The sequence below is a fragment of the Populus nigra genome, chromosome 6, assembly GCF_951802175.1.
Source record: "Populus nigra chromosome 6, ddPopNigr1.1, whole genome shotgun sequence".
NCBI classification, from domain to species: Eukaryota; Viridiplantae; Streptophyta; class Magnoliopsida; order Malpighiales; family Salicaceae; genus Populus; species Populus nigra.
This window is the reverse complement of record NC_084857.1, coordinates 7,869,889-7,892,352: the sequence shown is the minus strand read 5'-3', so window position 1 is coordinate 7,892,352 and position 22,464 is coordinate 7,869,889. Positions and strand designations below refer to the sequence as shown.

Sequence of the window (22,464 nt, the reverse complement as noted above, 5' to 3'; positions counted from 1 at the left end):
CCGAATCGAGACTTGACTAAACAAAATCAAACATTATAGGTTCAATTGTGAGCCATCAATTTTATTTTTTTTGCTCTAGATATCTAAGAGCCAGTATGTTTATTCAACCACATTCTATTATTCAAAATGAATGAATTTGTGTTTTTAATTACAAAATGTGATTATTATTATTTGAATTATGTTTGTCAATTTTACCTTGACTTTCTAAATTGTTATTTATTTTTTAGATTAATTAAATATCATGCCGAAACTGGAGCTAGGAGCTGTGTTTAAATTGAGGGCATATCTGAATTTACCATGCTAATATGATATATGTTATTGATTCATGCACCGAGCTGTCACGTACGGTGACCGATAAATTAAATCGACGGCCCAATAGCCTAGATTTTTTGCCAGAATGATATATGTGTGTGCGCGCGTGGAAGGAGAGATGATAATGTTATTAATGAGAAGAAGAAAAAAGAAAGTGAAAAGGGCGCACCCAGAAATATCATGCTATCCGAATCAGACCATCATTTTTTCATGTCTTGTAATTGGGTTCAAAACACCCCTGGTCTTGGATTTCGTGGGCACCTCTTCTTATTTTTTTATTTTTTTTTTTTTCGTGGGCACCTCTTCTTATTTTTGTATGCGTGCTTGTGGCCTTCTTTTTTTTTTATTTCTACTGTGATTTTATAAGATACACTAATTTCCCAAGAAACATGTGTATGAAATTGGTTCAACACACCCAGAAATAATACACATTTGATTATACTTTGTCCTTCAAAATCAATTACGAGTACCTTTTATATCAATTTATATATAAAAAAGAGAATCTAAAATTTATATAAACTCACATTGTATTGCACTTAATTTCTATTAAATAAAATGAGATACATGATGCATGTTCTAATTGCTACTTGGTAGAAAATATTCTCTATATATAACTTACTATTTCAATTAGATAGAAAATGTGTTGAATTGTTTTTGGATTTTAAGGGTTTTATGATCTGATTGGTTGTGCAAGGTGTATAATTTAAATAATTTTATATTTAACTGTTAATAATGGAAAAGGTTTGATAAAAAGCTTATTTAAAAAATAGACACGTTATCTTAGAATAATAGGTGAAAACTTATAGCTAATAAGAGTGTTTGGCAGCGTGGCAGTAATTGCTTTTTAAATAATTTTTTATATCAAAATACATGTTAATGATTTTTTTTTATTTTTTAAAAATTATTTTTTATATCAATACATTAAAACGATACAAAACATATAAATCATATTAAATTTTAATAAAATAAATAAATATTTTAAAAACACAATTTCCACCGCATTTCCAAACACATTTATAATCCCTAATGCTGTACACAAGAGTGCACATCAAGTTCAACCATGCAGTTAGAAGAAGCCATTCATATGTGCGTTTACGGAGATATTATTTTCTCACTTCTTCTTCTTCTTAAAAAACTCTGACAATCCTTGAAATAATGTAATATTTTCTGAACAGTGAATATTACGCAGGAAAAAGAAAGAAAGGGCTGTGTGTCAGAGGGAGGATAGCGTATCTTCGAGTCAGCCACCTTAGGAGCGCTGTCAATTTTCCACAATTATGATGCTGACGTTGCTGCAATTCATGTCGAGAAAGAAAGGGGAAAAAAAACACAAAAGAAAGAGGGTGGGGAGATAAACGGCGACAAAATAAAGGCGTGGATTTTGAATTTTTTTGGGTGCGACTTCTCATGTTTACAACTTGGGAGCAGCAACAGTGTAACCAGGACAACTTAGAACCTGCCGTATGCCCACTATTAATAGTTTTTTTATTTTCCTTTTAAGAATAATACTAGTTGTTTTTTATTTTTTTAATTAAAAAATATTATTTATTTTTAAAATATTGTTTTTTATATTAACATATCAATCCAAAAATACTAAAAAGATATTAATTCAAAACAAACGCTATATTCATTTAGTTGGTTAATGGGATTTTGATGTCTTCATACAATGACGAGGATGGCATGAAAAAAACCTGGGTAGCCAGAGAGCAACTGTAACTTCATAACCTGTCCATTAATGGAGTTGTGTTTTTTTTTTTTTTAAGGATCTAAATGGATTTCTTTCTTTGATTGACAACGGTGGTCCTCCATGTCGATGTCGTTGAAGAGGTACAATTTTTATTTTTTGGCACAGGGACTTATATCTAAAGAATTTTTTTTTATTTTTTTTTTAAAAAAGGTTGATGACTGATAAACTGATGTAGAGGATGGTTGTTTCAACTCGTGTAAGCGTAATATATCACATAAAATCTCTTATTAATAGCACGACGAGGAAAAAATAAAAATATTATCAAATCTTCCTGTGATTGGAAATAATACTAACTTTTATTAGTTAATCTGAAATTAGTGGAAATTAGCTGGTCTAATTAGAAGCAACATTTGTGAGGATGCACATCATTAGCGAATTAGATTCTCACCTATCTATCATGAGTAATTAATAAAGTTTTTTATTATATAAATAGTTTGGGGTACGGTCAGCTATCCGGGAGGATAAAATATCGTATACACCCATATATATTTTGAGATATATATTCTCAATTATATTTATATTAAAGTCGAAGCCTATAACATATTACAAGCAATTAATCAAAGATAGATGCATCAAATCTTCAAATAGAATCTGAGCGTGAAATCTCGGGGTTTTTTTGATCACTTGAACCAACTCTTTCTATAAATATGTGTTTATATACCACACAAGTTAGGAAAAGCAGGGTACGTTCTTTAGAACAATTTAACACTGAAGAATGGAATAGTTTGGGAATCCTCTTAAATGACAAATTTTATGCCTGCAGACGAGGATGCTCCCCTTTATTTTTTGAAAGGTAGACGTCCCCACTCCCATCCACTTTAAATTCCCGAGTCTTTCAACACCTTCATGAAAATGTGATGGGAGAGAAGCCATCACATCCGGTGACTATTTGATAGTTTTCCGGCGAATCTTGGCCACTATAACTTTCAAGTGGAGGAAGCATAGAATTATTAGTGTAAGTGCAAAGGATATTTTAGAATGTGCTGTCGAGAGCATCGGTTATAGAACATCAATCATATTCCTTTTTCCATCCCATAAATAATGTGATCGGGGGCTACCAATGAACACGCTCTCAAGTCTCAACAAGACTAGCTGCACACAAAAACTTACCTCCTCACACCTTTTGTTTTTTTTTTGTTCTCTCCTAGGGAAAAAAGAAGTGACGGGCTCGGGAGAGTTACTAAGGATGGTGAAGTTCTCTAAGCAGTTTGAGGGTCAGCTCGTGCCTGAATGGAAAGAGGCTTTTGTTGATTACTGGCAGCTCAAGGAAGACCTCAAGAAAATCCATCTCCTTAACAACAACAGCAACCACCCCATCAAGCACAGTCATCACAACTCTTTATCCAGCAACATCCTTTCCTCTCTCAAGGAGTTCTCTTTATTTGGTCATCAACATAAGGACCACGAAGCCATTCATGTATTCCTCTCTCTACCCGTAACACATGCATTAGTTCTCTGATGTGGATTGACAATAACTGATGTGATGAATAATATTGGTGTCTGACAGGTTCATAAGAAACTTGCATCTTCAGCTAGTAAAGGCGATTTGTATGAGACAGAACTGCTTGAGCAGTTTGAGGATAGTGATGCTGCCAAAGAGTTTTTCTCATGTTTGGACCTACAACTTAACAAAGTTAACCAGTTTTTCAAGACTAAGGAGAAGGAGTTCTTGGATAGGGGGGATTGCTTGAGGAAACAAATGGAGATTCTTGTTGAGCTCAAATCTGCATTCAAAAAGCAGCGTGACAAAGCTGCTAATTCTTCTCAGGATTCCACTGAGGATGCCTCTATTGATTGCACCATTTCTTATGGTACAAATGACACGTTCCAACTTTGGCCTGCGATAGCTAAATTCCCAAACTCACATCATTGAATCAAAGATATAAATATAAGATGTCACATTTTCTTATCCTCATCTAAATCTGCATATGCACTTACCATTAGGACTCATATCCATGGTTTTTGCTCTCATGACTCAGAACATGAAAGTTCATGCACGGCATTAATACTTTTCATGCTTAATGTTTCAAGTCGTATGTTGTTTGAAACATGGGCTATAAAAGAGTTGTAGCAGTACACCCTCAGGTATCATAATTAATCGTAGCAGATTGGGAAAAAAATAATAATTAAAAATAGCATAGGTGATGGAACCAGTATTAGTATTAATGAGCAAGAGTTTATTTTCCTCTCTTCTACTTGAAATATTTTATATCAGTAAATTAATGATCTCTATTCTGTATCTTTTCTTTCTCTTGGCTGCAGAGGAAGATTCTGTGAAAGACAGAACAGAACAAGAGCAGATTCAAGACGACAGCACAGGTGAGCTGGAGAAAAATGAAGTCCTGGACTCCCCAAGATCAGAAGAGATGGGGGAGATGGGAAAATCAATGAGGATGAAAAGAGACGATATCAAACTGAGGACACTTTCGGGTCACGTTTTCAATTGCCAGGGGAAGAATTTAAGGATAAACATTCCTCTAACAAATCCTTCTCGTACTTTCTCGGCGATCAGTTATCTAGTTTGGGGAGATTTAGTTAGTCAGTCCTCCAAGAAATGCAACCCTGAAGGGAGCAAGCTGCATATCAACAAAACAAAGTTGCATCATGCAGAGAAGATGATTAAAGGAGCTTTCATAGAGCTCTACAAAGGGTTGGGATATCTCAAAACTTACAGGTATTTAATTTGAAGGGTTACTTTTTTTTTAGGAAAGGGGAAAAAAAAGCTGCTGCATTGTTGATTTTTAATTTAGAGATGGAGAAGCTTACTGGTCTGGTCTGCAATTAATGATGTGATTTCAGGAACTTGAACATGCTTGCTTTTATAAAGATTTTGAAGAAGTTTGATAAAGTAAGTCAATAGGTTACCTTTTAAACCTCTTTTAATATTTCATTTTGTCCTGCGCATATATCTAATGAGAAAGATATTGTCTTGGTTTTCTCTCCTTTCTTTTCAATAGGTAACTGGAAAACAAGTTCTTCCCATCTATCTAAAAGTTGTTGAAAGCTCCTATTTTAACAGTTCAGACAAGGTAAATTCTGAATCTCAAAAACTATTAAAAGCAAACCATTATGCAGGTTATGTTGTAGAAAAAACTATGATAGGATGATTTTAGATGTTTTCCATTGGCTAGTTTTTAGCCTAATCATTTTCCGACAATGTCAAGTGGCCACCGATCCTGCTGCTCGTGCCCGCACTGAAGGGTAGTCCTCGGATTTGTGAAAATTGAACTTGGATATGCTTGTCTGTCACCTTAAATTTCATGGAGAAAATGTTTGGTACGTATGTTACATTTGCTCATTAGTCTCAGAAATGACAGGTAATGAACTTAGCAGATGAAGTTGAGGATCTATTTATCAAACATTTCGCTGAAGAAGACAGAAGAAAGGCCAGAAAATATCTTAAACCTCATCAACATACAGAATCACACTCTGTGACCTTTTTCATCGGTGAGTTTCTTGACTGAAATGGTCTAGTATTAAAATTACAGGATAGCATTTTTTATGCTATCTTCCTTCCTTTTTTATCAAATCATTTGGGTGGAGAGCTTCTTTATTCACCACTTTGTGGAAAAAATACAGGCTTAAAAGAAACATAAATATGGACCCATCAGGCCACTAGGATTTCAAACGAGGGGCAGTGCCTGGTTCACTTTATTTGGGTGGATGATAAAGCATAGGTCCCATATCATACCATTATCATCTTCGATACAAACTTGATCCGTACAAGTATCGAGCATTAGGATTTAGGAATACTATTAGCTCCTAAAAAGACAACACAATGTTTTCCAGTTAAGCATTCAGAAGCTATGGAGTATGTTGCAATATTGACACTTTTGAATGAGTGGAGTACCTGTGCTCAACTTGTATATCAGGCATTAAGATTCCCTTAACCCTCTATTGAATGATTAAATATCCTTCTTTGATCTGAAGAACAAAAAATTCTGATCCTTGCATCGCACAATTTATCAGATACTGGTTTCCTGTGCTTACAAGCATAATGTTAAACTAGTTTGCACAGCTTCCAACATACCCTTGAATGCGAAATTGACTGAATTTAGTCAATCTCATTCACATATTACCACGTATTACCACGTAGTCCTTGACTGATAATTATTGAACTCCATGTTCAATGAATTATAGATGGATGAATATTGACTTGATATGCGTGAAAATATTCAGGACTGTTCACTGGGTGCTTCATAGCCCTCTTCGTTGGTTATGTCATAATGGCTCATATCACGGGGATGTACAGACGGCAGCCAGATACTGTGTACATGGAAACTGTCTATCCTGTGCTTAGGCAAGTAGCCCTCGGATCTACCCTTGTATTAAGATCACATTTGAAATTCTTTTAAAGAAAGGCAGCTTACAGAAAAAAGGGACTTAATTTGTTATTTGCAGCATGTTCACCTTGATGTTCCTGCACTTCTTTCTGTATGGTTGCAACATTTTCATGTGGAGGAAAGCCAGGATAAATTATAGCTTCATCTTTGAGCTGGGCCCTACAAAGGAGCTGAAGTACAGAGATGTATTCTTGATTTGCACCACATCGATGACTGCTGTAGTGGGAGTCATGTTTATTCATTTGTCACTTCATACTAAAGGACACTCGTTTTCCCAAGTTCAAGTCATCCCAGGCCTTCTGTTATTGGTAAATTGTTGATTAAAAATCTGACAAGACTTAAATACACTTCAAGTAACTTCTTTTGTTTGGAGCCGAATTCTTGATAAAATTTGTCACTACGTTATGCGCAGAGCTTCATGTTATTGCTTGTGTGCCCCTTCAAGATTTGCTACCGCTCAAGTCGTTTTCGCTTCCTTTGTGTGCTAAGGAACATCGTTCTATCACCTCTCTATAAGGTAAAAAATAAAATAAAATAAAATCTGTTGAAGTTTCAAACATATGGTTTCGTAGGCTTAGCCTTCAGTGTGAGTTTCTTCTGTGCTCAAAGAAATTTTAACCAAATCATCTATTTAACTGCTTGTAATTATTGTCTCCGCAGGTTGTCATGCTGGACTTCTTTATGGCCGATCAACTTTGCAGTCAGGTTGGTTTTAGTGCCAAATAAAGGCTTCTGGTTGCAAAACAGTATTAAACCTCAATAGTTCAGTAGAAGTCAGAAAATTTACAGCTTGACTGATGTTATTTGTTATTGAACAGGTGCCAATGCTTAGGAACCTTGAGTATGTAGCATGCTATTATTTAACTGGAAGCTACAAAAATCAGGACTATGGCTACTGCATGAGGGCCAAGCATTTCCGCGATCTTGCTTATGCAGTGTCGTTCCTACCCTATTACTGGAGAGCAATGCAGGTATGGTATTAAGCTTTCCAGCCCCTTGCTTAAGTGCCGATCATTTGCATCATTCGCTTACTTGTGGTTCAATCTATCTTCTTTAAACAATTTCAGTGCATCTGATTACTAATTTATTAAACTTAACTGCGGGTGCAGTGTGCTAGGCGATGGTTTGATGAAGGACAGACAAGCCACCTTGTCAATCTAGGCAAATATGTATCGGCAATGTTAGCAGCTGGAGCCAAAGTGGCCTATGAGAAAGAAAGGAGTGTTGGATGGCTGTGCCTTGTTGTAGTTGTCTCAAGTGCTGCAACAATATACCAATTGTATTGGGACTTTGTAAAGGATTGGGGTTTGCTTCAGATCAATTCAAAGAATCCCTGGCTAAGGAATGAATTAATGCTTCGTCAGAAGTTCATTTACTACTTCTCCATGGTACATGTTATGTCTCCTTAATCACTTTCTTTTGCAGTGGAATGATATAGTTTCGTTTTGAGTGGCATACGAATTTAATTGCCAGCAAAGCCAAGATCTCAGAACACTCCAACCGATTATCCAATGCATGGATATTGGCACCAACCAAGTTATTCTGATTTCTGATTAGACATCCAACTTGCCCATTTTCATTTTTAGATATAAGATGATCAAGATAAGATTTTCTTCGAAAGAGCAGAATGAACATATTCTTATGACAAGTACTGATAGTGGCATTTTACAATGAAAGTAAGATTCCTATCCCATACCAGCCAGGCTAGGAATAGGTAGACAAGTAAAGAGAACTAGATTTCTGAAATTAAGGACACATTGCAGACACAGATTCGATTTGATTTCTTTTCAAGTTGCAAGTATAAGTCATTTCGATTCCAAAGTAAATTCTAGATCGAACTTTGGATGTTTCCTGCAGGGATTGAACCTTATTCTCAGGCTTGCTTGGCTACAAACTGTTCTCCATTCAAACTTTGAGCATGTTGATTACAGAGTAACTGGACTATTTTTAGCTTCCCTTGAAGTCATTAGGAGAGGACAGTGGAATTTTTACAGGTAATAGATTGTTTGAAAATGGATGTAGCCATTTGTGTTTTGTTATTATGATCATGCAAAATCAAATTGCAACATTTCATAACTTTTCATTAGGTCTCATAAGGTCTAATAAAAGAAAGTGTTTCAATGGTCCAGGTTGGAGAATGAGCATCTAAATAACGCTGGCAAGTTTAGAGCAGTTAAGACAGTGCCACTTCCTTTTCATGAAGTGGACGAGGAAGACTGATGATACTCATTGGCAGCAGTTTCTTACAGAAGTCGGTTGGGATTTACGTACATTTTTCAACTCAAATTTTTCTGATAAGAACCTTGTTGTACAAGTTGTTTAGCAAGACATCAACTTGGTCATAATTGTTCCAGGGATGGTAAAAGGTTCATACTTGTATACAGATTTTTCTTCAAGGAAAGAAAATTGTGCGCGTAGGGCACTTGCCTTAATTTCTAGTTAACTCTTTCTTGCCAATATTTTTCGCCTTTCTATCCAGGTTCTGCAAAACAGAGGACTACGTTAAGAAGTATTTAAATCCATAACTAAGGCAAGACCATAAGCCAGGACTATAGTAAAGCAACATTTCTTTCTTTCTTTCTTTTGGTTTTTCGAGTAACCGACAGCTACTTCACCAAGTCATCTGCAATGCTTTCCGATGTTTTAACACATCGGTGGATTCAAATCTTCTTCTTACTTGTGCGCTCATGAAGAAGAAGTGATTCTGCAAAACCTTAACTAAAATAAGCCCTGCTGCTAGCACGCACAAGAAGATTCTGCTCTGAACGGTCAAGATGCCATTGTATCTTAAAGAGTAACATAACCTAACTTAATAATTTAAACTACGTATAAGAGAGATTAACATGTGGAAATTTCAAGTTCAAAATACTTACATTTAAAAGATAAAGTTAAAGAATAATATAAAATTATTTTTAATTTCAACTTTAAAGCTTTGATTTTCGATATTTTATAGCATAAGGACACCTTCATACTAGACTAGTACCTGCAGTTAGCCCAGGCATAATTTCTTCAGTGGCTTTGCTGATCCCAATAAAATGAACTTATAACATTACACTGAGATTAGGACCGGTGCATTCATTTTTCCAGAACAAGATGGTTAGAATGGCAGGGACTACAATTTATAGGAACTTTCGTAAATATCATTCAGACAAGGAGGCTTCGAGGTTTAAACAAGAAGTGACTGGCACTGGCATATAATCCCGAACAAATGCTATATCACTCACCCATTAGTCCTCATCAAATGAAAGCAAGTTCGTTCGTTCTTTCCTTTTTTGTGTAAAACAAATCTTCAATTGACTTTCAAGATCAATCACAGGTTTGTGTTTCTGACATCATTTGTTTGTTTTTACGTATTTTCAAACACCGATATAATGGATTTTGAGCAGACCATCTACCCACATATGCATGCATTTCTTTCTTTTACAACTTTGAATCACAAAAACTTTCTGAAGGAAATAAACAGAGGGAGAGGCAGGCTATTCTGAATGCACAAAACAAAACTCCGTTCACTCAAATGCCCAAAAAATCCTCACGGTCTTGTCTTCAGATTTCATAATATAAACGGGATTAAAAATGTCAAATCCTTTCACTTTGTTGACTAGATAATAATAATAATAATTAAAAAAAAGTCCATCGTGCTGATGGGTTTTTGAATTTACTTCTTTCAGATCCTGCTATGGTATGGTCCAGATGACTCTCTCTCTTCTTACCCTTCTCCTTTTTGTTCTGGCACTATTTTGCTGCTACGAGTAGTCTTCGCTACTCCTTGTTGCTGCATTCGCCGTGTGTTTTTCCTTTCGTCCTTTTATGAATCCCATGGCTTATTAAAAAACAAAACAAAAACAAAAAATCTCCTCTCATCAAAAGAAATCTGTGTCATAAACGCTGTGGCCATCCATCTGTAATCTGGTTTTGCGATCTATGATAGGAGGGGGCTGTGGGTGTTAATGGTGCGGCGGCCAAGCTCCTATGGGCAGCAGTGGGTGGATCCACATAGATGCTGTCATTTGAGATTTGATTTCTTGGATTTTTTTTCTTGAATAGTTTTCGGTGGTTTATGGATTTCACAACCGTTTCCCCATGGCATGTAAGGGCTAGCTAGCCGACAATTTTACTACTACTATAAAACGACATGTCATATAAGAATTATCCTCTCCTAACAAAAAGGGTATATATATATATATATAGCCTGAAATAACTAAAAAACAGACAAAATAGTATCAGAATTCAAAAAATCAAACCACCATGGCCGCCGCCGCCGCCACCCTCTCTCAATGCAGTTTCTTACCCACCTTAACTTGTATGAAACCAAATCCCAAACGCAAACCCATTAATCCCCTTCTCTTCCCCAACTCTTACAAACCCATTTCTTTCTCCACCACAAACCCCAGGTCACACTCGCTCATGAAGTCTCTCTTTAAAGTTTCAAACTTTACTACTAGTGAACACTAAAGATCAAATCTTTCATAACTTTTAGTTGTTTTTCTTTTCCTTTCCTTTTTTTGGGCAGGTTGAGAATCTCTCATACAGAAGCAATATTACCAAAACGGCCCCGTAGGCTATTTGTGGTTTCTAGGTTGGTGGATGGCAATTCTGAGACATACCCCGAAGTAGAATCAAATGATTTGAATGAGGTATGTGGTTTTTGGTAATGTTAGTGTTAGTTGCTTTTAATTTTGATAGATTTGTGTTTTAAGTTAAGAGCAATATTTGGGTTTTTACTGTTGGTGAATAATTGTGGTCTTGATGATGCATTACCCGTTTGCTGTTTCCCAGTTTTCCTTGTTTTTTATTATATGTGTATGCATGTGAAGAGTGAGTCAATTTTACTAATAAGTAATTTGCATTAGTTTGATGCTTTAACCAAAAAAGAAGAGAAAACAGAAAATTCTTAGTTGTTTTATTTTCATGCATGTTCTTTTAGGAGAGTGCAACCATTGACATAAAGCTGCCAAGGAGGAGTTTGCTTGTGCAATTTACTTGTAATGAGTGTGGCGAGAGGTCCCAGAGGCTTATAAATCGCTTAGCCTATGAACGGGGACTTGTATTTGTGCAGGTACTCATCTGTTCTTCTTGACTGCTAGAATGACAATTCTTTTGTAATATGTTTCTTACCAGTAAGTATTTATCATGTGGTGTACTGTACTTTAGACTTAAAAAATAACAACAACAATAAAAGAGTATTCTGATGTGGTATTTTTCTTGGAAAAGTATAATCTAAAACTTCTGATACAAGCCTTGTATGCTTTATCTTCAAAGTGGATGCTCCATAGAGAAATGATATGAATTCGAGTAGAAAAATAGAGGGCCTTAAAAGGAATATGAAGCACTCAAGAAAATTAAAATTCCATTGCCTTTTCGTAAGGAAATGTTGTCGATGTTATTAGTGATCAACATGTTTTCAAAAAAATTTCTCAATAGAAATTAACCTGATACCATAAGACATTATTCTTATATAATAGCATGCTGCATGAAAAGGGGCTGTTAAAGGGCTGGTTCTGCTCTGGTTGTTTTCAACAACTGTTGGAATAGATTGGAGCATTCTCTGGGAGCTTATTTAGCATTTTGCATGAGGTTATTTCCTGAATAACCCTTATTTATTTGTTCATGGGAATGAACATGGTTATTCATATTGGTTCATTTCTGCCTAGGGAATTGTTTCATGAATGTTATTTTCTTCTTATTCATTTTTGGGGAAGCTTGCAGAACCTTAGTTTTCCCTTAGAACATTATAGATACTCTTCAGGGAAGAACAGTTTCTGATACAAAACAATGCATCTGAAGCAGATTGGTTTTTTGTTTTTATATTGATGTGTTATATATGCCACCACCTGTCTCCAGAATTTTGTCCAAGGATATTTTCGTATGCTCCCCATATTATGCCTCAGGTGCCCAATCTTACAGATGGTTTTTATTATTTTTTTTCCTGAACTATTATCATTATTTTTTCACTGCACTAACTCATTAATTCACCACATACAACGGTTATCTCATTTAGGGTTGGGTTATTATGAACGCTCAAAAACACCAAGCTTCTCTTGCACACCATGCAGCTAGCAAGAGCATATGGCAACATATTGTCTCAGTAGTACTTGAGTTTGCTGCCACTGCTTGTATACAATGAGTAGTTGAAATTCATGCTGGATTGTTGTTTGTCTGGTTATGATGCTGTATAAAAGTAATACAATTTGAAATATATTGCTCATGGCCAAGATATTCATTTACAGATACAAATCAATATGTAATCGAAAATAAAGACTAGCAAGATAATTTATAAGTATTTCCTGTTTATAAAGTTTGTTGAATATTATGTCTTAAAAAGACATTGTTGACTGGGGGTGTTAGTTTGGGAGGAAGTAGTGAATTTTTCTGCTTTGCCTTCTAGTTTAAATAAAAACTTCAGTGCTTATCTTACCAGCAGGTAGTGCTTCTTGTAGTGTGCAGGGTGTGAGAGGTATCACAAGTTAGCTGATAATCTTGGTCTTATTGTTGAGTATGACTTGCGGGAGGAAATCAGTGCAGAATCAAATGCAGATCAAGTTTGATAAGAAACAATGAATCAAGTTTCTATTCTGTTTCTTCTTTTGAATATTTTTGTTCATGGTTGTAAGGTTCGTCTTTATTATATACTTCGAGGGACTGAAAATGTACAAAAATGTTGACAATTTCTTGGCTTGCCTTTTACATTTTAATTCCTATAATATGAATTCCATACCAATCTTATTTTGTACATATAAAATAATCTCTCTTTTCATTATAAAAATAATTTCATGGCTTGGTAAGGTTTCTAGAAACTGTAGCCTGTAACAACCAGCAGAGAGGCAAATGCTAACACTGTCCTTGCCCACATTCTTGCCCTTCCTTCCTGGTGATACAATGTATTTCCTCCATTCTGCAAGTTAGAAAAAGCAGGGTACATTCTTTAGAACAATTTGACACTCATTACGATCTTTTCTGAAATGGAAATATTAGCGCATTCAGTTAATGGTTTAGAGTAAATAAATTTAATTGTTTAAAAGCGTACTGGGGATGGTGCAGGAGCTGTGTCCTCAGATGCTGTTGTCACTGTAGGTGGGGCTGGGGGGCTGGGGGGGTTTGGTGCAGGAGCTGGTGCATGATGATGATGCTTGTGCTTGTGTTTTCTTTTCTTCTTGTGTTTTCCAGGAGCTGGTGCTGGGGAAGGCACTAATGATGGTGAGGGGGCTGGTGGTGGAATAGCTGGTGCTGGCACAGGTGCCGGTGGTGGTGTTGCTGGTGCGGGTGCAGGTACTTCCTTAGCTGGAGCTGGTGCTGGTGGTGGTGTTGCTGGAGCTGGTGCTGGAGACACTTGTGGTGGCGGTGTAGCTGGTGGCGGTGGCAGTGCTGGTGGTGGTATTGGAGTGGCAGCTGGAGAACTTTGTGGTGGTGGAACTACTGGGGTGGTAGCTGGTGCGACTTTAGGAGATGGTGATGATATAGGAGTGGTTGCAGGTGGGGGTGTCACTGCACTTGCTGGTGATTGTGTTGGAGTGGTTGGTGTGGTTGTGGGTGGAGGTGTGGTGGTTGTAGGTGTTGATGGCGAAGCAGCTGGTGTTTGGGCATCAGTAATAGCTAGTGGGAAACTCAGACATGCCAAGATGAGAGCCCAATGCACCGAAGCCATTTAGTTGTGATGAGAACCAACAGGAAGACGTAACATTGTTATATAGAGTTATGGAAAGGCTTTTAAATTTAGTAAATGTTTGGTGGAATGTTAAGAGGGAGAGATGTTGTCTTCATTTGAATGCGACATCCCTTCTAATGATCTGGAGTGATGTCGTATTCGGACAGCTCTGCAATTGGCTGGTCCTATCAACCAAGATTTCGGGCCTAAAATTGAGAAATCTTGCTGAAGAAAAAAGATGTACTGCTTTAAGTTTTAGCTATATGGATGCAGTTATTTGTGTTGATAGGATTGTCAATAGTTGTGCTGTGTTTGATTTTTTGCTATGCATTTTCAACTCATTTAGAACCGAGCACGAAGAGTGAAGGCTCTGGAGTTTCTTTTTCTTCAAGGTGGAATGTCGTAATTAGGCAATATGTGTTTGCTTTTTACTAGAATCTTGAAACTAACAAAAACTTGAATCACGAGTTTATATTTTATGATCATAATTTCCGCAATCATCAATATGTTGTTGTAAATATGGCAAAATGGCAGGACAAGTGATGGAGTGAAATGAGAGGGAGGCAATGCAGCCGGCAATCCGGGCTAACCTTTCACCTACTCAGCAGAGACCACGATGTCGATCCTAACACAACCTAAACATTGGTAAGCAGTCCCTGTCCGATTTAAGGAAAGAAAGGTCAGGTTCCCTTTTCTTCTCTTTTTTTTTTGTTGGTGTTTAATATTATAGTGCATGGTATTTTAAAAAAATATATTTTTAATTTGAAAATATATTTCCAGATTTTTATTTTTAATATCATCAAAACCATTGGAAAATACAAAAAATATCAATTTAATATTTTTAAAAATTAAGTACATCCAAATACAATTTCAAATACGAAAACAAATTGTGCCTACCCGGTTAAGGACTATTGTTAGTTCACGGAGCACTCTCCGATCGAATTTTGAAAGTCGTAATCAAATGCATAATGCCCAACGCAGGAGCTGATAATTGTCATACCCACAAGTTCAGGCTTGAGACCATCTGTTGCCAGATTCTAACCACCCACAATTGGGAAAGCAAATTTTATCAACTTTCATGACTTGAGGCTGTTCTGCCAACCTGACGATATCCACCAGTCTCTGCCAACGAACCCACCCCCCCGCCCTTTTTTTTTTTTTTCCACAACGGACATACAAAATTTCTGCAGTTACAATTACAGATAATAACTCAAAAGGGTTTACACTTTACAGTGGTTTGCCACGGCTGATCTATGACAATTGCTACCGCAGGCCCACATGGAATCAAGATATCTGGGCCCTGAGGACTGATATCTGTGACTATTTTCAATGATTTGATTATCTCTCAATGTTAATAAAAGGTTTTATTCCCTAGTCATTTTTCACCTTTAGACGTGGCGATTTGAAGTTTGTTGGATTTCATATTCTCATAAAGACACCGAATACATATTCAATTGGATTGCAAGATAATACAGTTTCCAGAAGGTTTTTTATTTAACTTACCTGATGGTGTTCTACCATCTCTTACAAACAGAACATGGCATGGAAGATATCTTGCATCTTACCGAGGATTTTAGATTGAGGGTTTGTTATGGGAAGACATGAAGGTTGAGGAGGGGAATCTTCTTTCTTCTCCTTTTTCCTTCTCCTAAGCTGGAAAAATTGCTGCATTACATCTGCACACTCCAATTCCAATATTCCTCGCCGGATTGCCATCTTTGGATGGAAAGGATGGACTGGAGCGGCTGGCTTATCTGCCAGTTCTGAGCCATTTCCATCTCGTCCATCAGGAAAAAGCCTGCAAGGATTGTCACACAGGAAACTTTTGGGAATCATAAGCCTCAGAAATTTCTGTTATGAGTCGGCTGAATGCCTGATCAACTTGAATCTAACTAGTGTGTGAATGGTGGTTTGTTCTATCCTCTATACCACCAACACCGGTCAAGTAGAGATTCATGTAATACCAGCCATTTCAGCTAAAATAAGATAACGGCTATGGAAACCAATTTATCATTTTCTTCCCAATAAAAAAAATATAATAAGAAATAAATGACTGATTTAATAAATGTGCTCTATTAATTATGTTTTGATCCACGGATGCATTGGGAGCACTATGAACATTGATGACAGAAACAGGATAGGGGAACAATTCAAAAGGAAGAAAATGTGCCAAGTGTATCTAAGTCTAATTATATTGTAATGGCAAGGCAATGTTAACCCTTTCCCATTGGGACATAATGTATGGTCAGATCACTTTAATAACCATTAACCAGTCTCAGCAAGGACGGACCAAATAAGGCATTTCTGTTTTGAAACGAATTTGGCACTCATAATTTTTATCAAGTAAAACACTTTAAGAACAAGGCTTTGATTCTTCATAAATAATAGTCAGATGTACAAAAGACCAGTCTCCCATTTCAATGAGATTTCAAGGAAGATGAGCTTACCTAATCCAGCTTCCATTAGCTCCAAGAAGCTTATTGGGAGCTCCCCATACAAGAGTATTTATTCTTGCTTGAAGTATTGCTCCAGCACACATAGGACATGGTTCAAGTGTTACATAAAGAGTAGTCTCCTGCAAATCAAATCATTAAGCCCTCGCTGTGAATATCAGCAGAGTTAGAACAGTTCCTTGAAAAGTGATTTCCACTTTGAAAGTCAGCTTTCATTTGATAAGATATAATTTTCTTTGTATCTTTTCCTTTCGTATGTAAAACTTAGTCAATGAAGAGGTTAAAACAGTTGGATAATGACTAAACTAGTTAAGAGTGAATGCATTAATTAATAATTATAGTTTCTTTATGACATTGATTATTTCAAAAGAATCGAGGGAGTAAATAAAAGCTGTCAAAACAAAGAGAAAGTACCGAAAGCCTCCATGACCGGAGTTGATTTGATGCCTCCCTAATGCAAATCATTTCTGCATGGGCGGTGGAGTCTCGGAACTCCTCCACTCTGAAATATAAATCTCCACATAAAACCCCAAAATAAAGAAGCACAGTATAAGGTCTTAATCACAAGTGCATACAACTTACAGGTTGTAGCCACGAGCAATAATCTTCCCATGATGCACCATCACGGCCCCAACAGGCACCTCCCAAGAATTGGCAGCCTTCTTGGCGTCTAGCAGGGCTTCCCTCATAAACATTTCATCAATTTTCCGCTGCTCACTTTCACATAAATAAGCCTCTTCCCATTCATTGAATCTGTCTCTCCCAACTTGCTCATTTCGTTGAAGCTTCCTTTGTTTCAACTCCACACCCTTCCCCTCAGAGCCTGCTACTTCAATTAACTTTTCACTATCAGGTCGCTCCATAAGCTCCATTGAGCCACTAACAGAAATATTATTTTTAGCAGTACCAAAACTTTCTTCCACAATGGGACCGCTTGTGCTAGAAGGCAGCGATAAAACTAGTGATGATACCCCTACTTCCATGCTAGATGTAGCAACTTGAGAATTGTTCCTATCTTGACTACAACCAAGGTTTTCCTCTTCAGAAGGTGAGGAAATACTTTTTGACGTGAACCCAATTTTTAATGTAATTGAAGGAGATGAAGTGTCTCCTTCAAGCGGTCTTATTACGTTCTTTGATCCAAATGTGTCAGATGCTTTTACCTCATCTGGACTAGAAGTCTGTGTTAGATGCAGCTGGTGAGAAGAGGCAGCTTCCTTAGGCATAATTTTTCTTTCCCTTTTCAGATTCTTATCTCTGTTTTCATCAGGTTCATGGCCAGAAAAGCATGCTTCACCAATAACAGAATCATTTGACAAACTCTTTCCACCTGATCTTCGAGTTGATTTAGGGGTTTCAGCATGTGAACCCCAGCGCAGTCGTACTATATTTGAGATGATATTCCACATGGACCTTCCAGTTCTCCTAACAACAATACTCTTGATTGCTGTGCTACCTGCTGGTGCTTCTGTCTCTGGAGGTTCCTGAACAGACGGGTTTGTTACATTCCACATTTCATCTGAAGGACCCTTCTCTCCAGAGTCCCCAGATGATTGCATTGAGTCCTGCCTCTTCAACTGTAAGTCTTTAGTATCATATTGACTTGAACTCTTTCGCCTCTGCTTCTCAACTTCATTTGCCAACTTTGTATCAGAAACTGTCTTCTCCTTTTGGATTTCAGAAGTTGACACTTCATGCCTAGCTTTCTCAACAAACTCTCCAACAAACTGCATTGATGACGCCTCTAAACGATGAGCTGAACCAAGAGCATCTTCAGTCAAGGTAAGATTTGAAGCCTCCCCATATATCTCATCTTTCTTATTTCCACCATATTTTTCCCGCTGGAAAACTGCAGTTCTCCCTCCAGAATTTCTATACAGAGTACTAGAGCCGCTTTCCAAAGATTCTCTGGAATCCTCTTGATTTGCGATACCACCAGATGGATTCATATGAAATGAACCTCGATTTAACAATTGAGGTGAGGGAGGCATCGTTATTGTCTGTGATGTTCTTTCATTCCCCTCCCCCACATCAACCTGTTGAATTCCAACTTGGGAAACCATATTTGTAGATGCTTGAGAATCAAAGGCCTCCTGTGAAGTTGTTTCACGAAGCCTTGACTTGTTAGTAGCCCTACAAACCGCACTTGAAGATTTGGACTGAGTGACATTTTGCTCAATTTTATCGTCTCTCTCCCTTGTCTCACAAATGGCTTTCACAGCTGATGTCAATTCATTTTCTTGATCAAAAACTCTCTTTCCAGAAGTTCTGCCAAAATTGGTGACCATTGTCATATCGCTTGCATGGACCAGTGACACATTGGTGACATCCAGAGATATATTGGTGGCATCTCCAGATACCTTGCTGGATTCAGTTCCCTGACGAGCTTTTTGATCTGTGTGCGACTGGTGCTCTTTTGCTTCGGTACCTGATCTAGAAACAACACTTTTACTTACCTCCCGCTGCTTCATTCTAGTTTCTGATTGTAGAATCGAAGTCTTTTTGTTACTACTGTCATGAACTTCTGATATTTTAGGTAACAGTTGTGAACTTCTTCTTGACTGAACTTGTCCACTTGTCTGCCCACCCATTTGGAATTTTTGCTCATTTGTCTCATAAAATGATCCTAGAGCTCTATCTTCTACCAGAATCTTCATTCTAGACTCAGATTGCCTCTGCAAATTTGAAACTCTTTCAGTACTGGCATTCTCAGTTGTTGATGTGTCAATGAGTTGGTGAGTGGCTCTTCTTATATTGTTTTTTGCAGCAGTTTCACCAACTCTTTTATAACGTTCATCCCTTCCTTCCCAAACCAAATTTGCATCCACTAGATTTTCTTCTCTACCACTGAACCGCTTTTGGGATTGGGAAGCTTTTTCAACATTTATTCCACTCCTCTCCTGTTTATTGGTAATTTCCTGGTAACTTCTTCTGAATTCAGATTGCTCTTTGACTTGATCCATCTGACAATATCGCTTTCTTGTTTCCTTCTCCAAATTAACCGCCAAACTTTTCTCATCCTCATTGCCAATCTGGTTATGAGAACTTGATACCTTCCTGTAATCACTTTCATTGTTTCTCGCCATTCTTGATTGCATTTGTGAGAATTCTCTTTCTGATTGTGTTTCTTCAATCTCAGTAAGTTTCTTCTCAGATTTCTTCCTCGGATCCCACTCAACACCAGTCCTTCTTGCACTAGTTCTCGCTTCCAGAACCTCCCCCTTCCACCCTGTGCCATCTCTATGCCTCCTAAACTCTTCCACAACTTGCCCCTCTGATCTACCCTCTCCACTTCTTAATTCCTTCCTGTATCCACTTGATGATTCTTTGGGACAATCAACATATTCATCCAGAGATTCCGTGTCACTCTCAACATCTCCTGCAGAAGAAAGTGAATAATATGACGAAAAACTAGAGCTCACTCTCCTTCCCCTGTGATTCTCCCCTTTTGAAACCGCTTTCTTTTCTTCCTTTTCTTTCTGGTCTTCCACCTCTTCCTTCCTTGTAAACTCTTCCTTCCTCAACTCAACTTTAGCTGACTCAAATTCACATTTTGCATCACTCTCCAATGAACTGAGCCCAACATTCTTCTTCCTCCTCCTCCCCTTGCGAGTTCCGCCACTGTGATTCCCCCTCTTCACCATTTCCACTCTCTTCGACAAACCCCAATTTCTCTCCCCGTCACCCAAACACTGTCCACTCACTTCCTCGCTCAACAAACTAATCACAGTCTCTGCATCATTAACCCCACTAAAACATCGCCTTCCACGCAATCTTACCCCCCCAATCCCTCCCTTCCTTCTCCTAAGAATTTTCTCACTCCCATTATTCTCCTTAAAAGAACAACCATGATCAACACCATAATCCGCGACGCGGTAATAATCCCTACCCATCCCACCCAATATCAACCTTCTAGAAGCTGAACATTGAATAAGACTAGCTTGCCTCAACCCAAAAAACAAACCTGGGTTTATTGGCACTCTATGTAAAGTAGCAGTAGTAGTGAATGATGACGATGCACAATAAGAACAAGAAAAGCAACAACAAGAACCACATGATGAAGAACAAGATTGTAATAAAAATGGGTTTCCTTCATTTAATGAGTTAGAGTATTCATTGAAAGAAAATGAAAGTGGCCCTTTCGTTCCAAGAGACAAAGAAGCTAAGCTAATGTAAGTGTTGTGCATCTTTTCTTTTCCAATGTTATAGAGAGAGGCTTACCTTAATGGATTTTGTGGAGTTTTTTAAGCTGAAACTGGGAGTGAAACCATGTGAGGTGTTCTGTTTTTGAACTGGTTTCATGATTTCTACTTTCGGTTGAGAGAGAGCTAGTGGTTTTGAATCGGATGAGTTGACTCTCTCTGGGTTGGCTTAACTCGGTCGACTATACAGAGTGAAACAAACTGGGCTGCTGGCTTTTCATGTGGTTGCACTTAACCAAACACTACTGGGCCTTCAATGTAATACCAATTGGGCTCTGATCTAGAATTGTCTTCTTAAGAAGTCCAATCCATCCAGCCCACTATAAAGACTGAGTTTTTGTGCTTTTACTTGCCGAATTAAAGTCTCATTTATTAACTAGTAATCATTATTGATCGGCGCTATTCCGGGCCAATTTAAAATTTTATTAATATATATAAAAAATATTCATAATATTTTTCTTAGTATAAAAAAATTAATTATATGGAGGTTAATTCAATGTATCCTGATCGATTTGATGGATCTAAAAATAATCGAGATAACGTAAAAATATAGTTTGATTCATAAAAAATCAAGAAAATATTTTTAAAAAAATAATATTGAAATGAAAATATATTGAATCAATCCGGGCCAACCCGAGTTAATCCCATATAAAGCAAATCGAAATAAATTATGAAGTTCAATTCTCAATCAACCCAATGTTGAAGAATGAAATTGAAAAAAATTAATAAAAAAATAATTGAATTAACCTGTCAAACTCATTACTCGGATTATGAGATTATGATAATCTTATAGAAAGTAAACAAAAAAAATGATATAGGTCAATTTAGATTAATTTGTCAAGCCCGCAACTAAAGTCATGAGACTCGGATAACTCCATAAAAAATAAATCAAAATAAATTAAGAATCTCGGTTTTCAATAAATCCAATGTCAAAGGTTGAAAATGAAAAAAAATCAATTTAAAAATATAACACGATAAAACAACGTGAGTTACATGGGATAACCTGCAAAACATATTACTCGAATCATAAGACTAAGATAACCTTATAAAAAGCAAACCAAAATAAAAACATAAAACCTAATTCATAATCAACCTAACATTAAAAGATGAAATAGAAAAAAATATCAATTAAAAAATATAAAAACTACTCGAGTCAACTAGATTAACTCGTCAAACTCACGACTTAAATCATGAGGCTGATATAACCTTGTACAAAATAAACCAAGATAAATCATGAAGTATAATATCCCATCAACTCAATGTTAAATGATTAAAGTGAATAAAAATGTCTATTAAAAAATAAAAATCGAGTCAATCCGTCAAACTCGTGACACGGGTTTTGAAACCAAGCTAACAACGTATAAAGCAGATCAAAATAAATTATGAAACATAATCTTCAATAAACTAAATATTAAAGTATGGAATTAAAAAAACAGATTTAAAATGAAAAAAAACTATTAAAATGAATATTATTTTACAATGTAGTGTACAATAAATACACAATCTCTCTTAATTTATACTATATTAATTTTATATAAGTTAGAAAAAGTTTATAATACTCCAGGATTAACAAACGATGGCTACACTGTCAACCCTCCTTAAAGATACAGACAAGTAAATAAAAAAAAAGAGATATGTTTATTAAAAAATTATTTATTAAAATAATTTTTTAGAGTTTAATTGGAGATGATAATGTAAAAAGAAACTCACTTATGAAATGAATCAACGTTCAATTATGAAAAGTTATGCTGCTTGCAAAATAAAT

At 36.7% G+C, this 22,464-nt stretch overlaps 4 protein-coding genes across 6 annotated transcripts; 2 read left to right on the top strand and 2 right to left on the bottom strand.

The window, feature by feature from the left end:
* The first annotated feature begins 2,881 nt into the window (after positions 1-2,881).
* Positions 2,882-8,834, top strand: LOC133696237 (phosphate transporter PHO1 homolog 1). Of its 2 annotated transcripts, XM_062118361.1 has the most exons (15): positions 2,882-3,014; positions 3,208-3,476; positions 3,567-3,870; positions 4,322-4,733; positions 4,859-4,907; positions 5,017-5,088; positions 5,377-5,506; positions 6,239-6,359; positions 6,461-6,710; positions 6,815-6,919; positions 7,063-7,107; positions 7,221-7,373; positions 7,512-7,790; positions 8,260-8,396; positions 8,532-8,834. In XM_062118361.1, the coding sequence occupies exons 2-15, from the start codon at positions 3,246-3,248 to the stop codon at positions 8,620-8,622; spliced, it is 2,379 nt and encodes a 792-aa protein (XP_061974345.1). In that variant the 5' UTR covers positions 2,882-3,014; positions 3,208-3,245; the 3' UTR covers positions 8,623-8,834. The 2 variants fall into 2 exon arrangements, with proteins under 2 accessions (XP_061974345.1, XP_061974344.1); XM_062118360.1 differs by lacking the exon at positions 2,882-3,014 and having other exon boundaries at positions 3,115-3,476.
* A 1,734-nt stretch (positions 8,835-10,568) lies between these two features.
* Positions 10,569-13,120, top strand: LOC133697581 (mitochondrial protein import protein ZIM17). 2 transcript variants are annotated; one of them, XM_062120228.1, is made up of 5 exons: positions 10,569-10,793; positions 10,913-11,036; positions 11,327-11,458; positions 12,244-12,290; positions 12,840-13,120. In XM_062120228.1, exons 1-5 carry the CDS (start codon positions 10,648-10,650, stop codon positions 12,868-12,870), a joined length of 480 nt encoding a protein of 159 aa, XP_061976212.1. In that variant the 5' UTR covers positions 10,569-10,647; the 3' UTR covers positions 12,871-13,120. The 2 variants fall into 2 exon arrangements, with proteins under 2 accessions (XP_061976212.1, XP_061976211.1); XM_062120227.1 differs by lacking the exon at positions 12,244-12,290 and having other exon boundaries at positions 10,583-10,793.
* Positions 13,049-14,079, bottom strand: LOC133697579 (lysine-rich arabinogalactan protein 19). The gene is made up of 2 exons (XM_062120226.1): positions 13,427-14,079; positions 13,049-13,294 (listed from the first exon to the last, which is right to left on the bottom strand). Exons 1-2 carry the CDS (start codon positions 14,042-14,044, stop codon positions 13,190-13,192), a joined length of 723 nt encoding a protein of 240 aa, XP_061976210.1. The 5' UTR covers positions 14,045-14,079; the 3' UTR covers positions 13,049-13,189.
* A 1,364-nt stretch (positions 14,080-15,443) lies between these two features.
* Positions 15,444-20,885, bottom strand: LOC133697578 (tRNA(adenine(34)) deaminase, chloroplastic). The gene is made up of 4 exons (XM_062120225.1): positions 17,080-20,885; positions 16,912-16,999; positions 16,492-16,619; positions 15,444-15,842 (listed from the first exon to the last, which is right to left on the bottom strand). Exons 1-4 carry the CDS (start codon positions 20,682-20,684, stop codon positions 15,569-15,571), a joined length of 4,095 nt encoding a protein of 1,364 aa, XP_061976209.1. The 5' UTR covers positions 20,685-20,885; the 3' UTR covers positions 15,444-15,568.
* Positions 20,886-22,464: the final 1,579 nt, after the last annotated feature.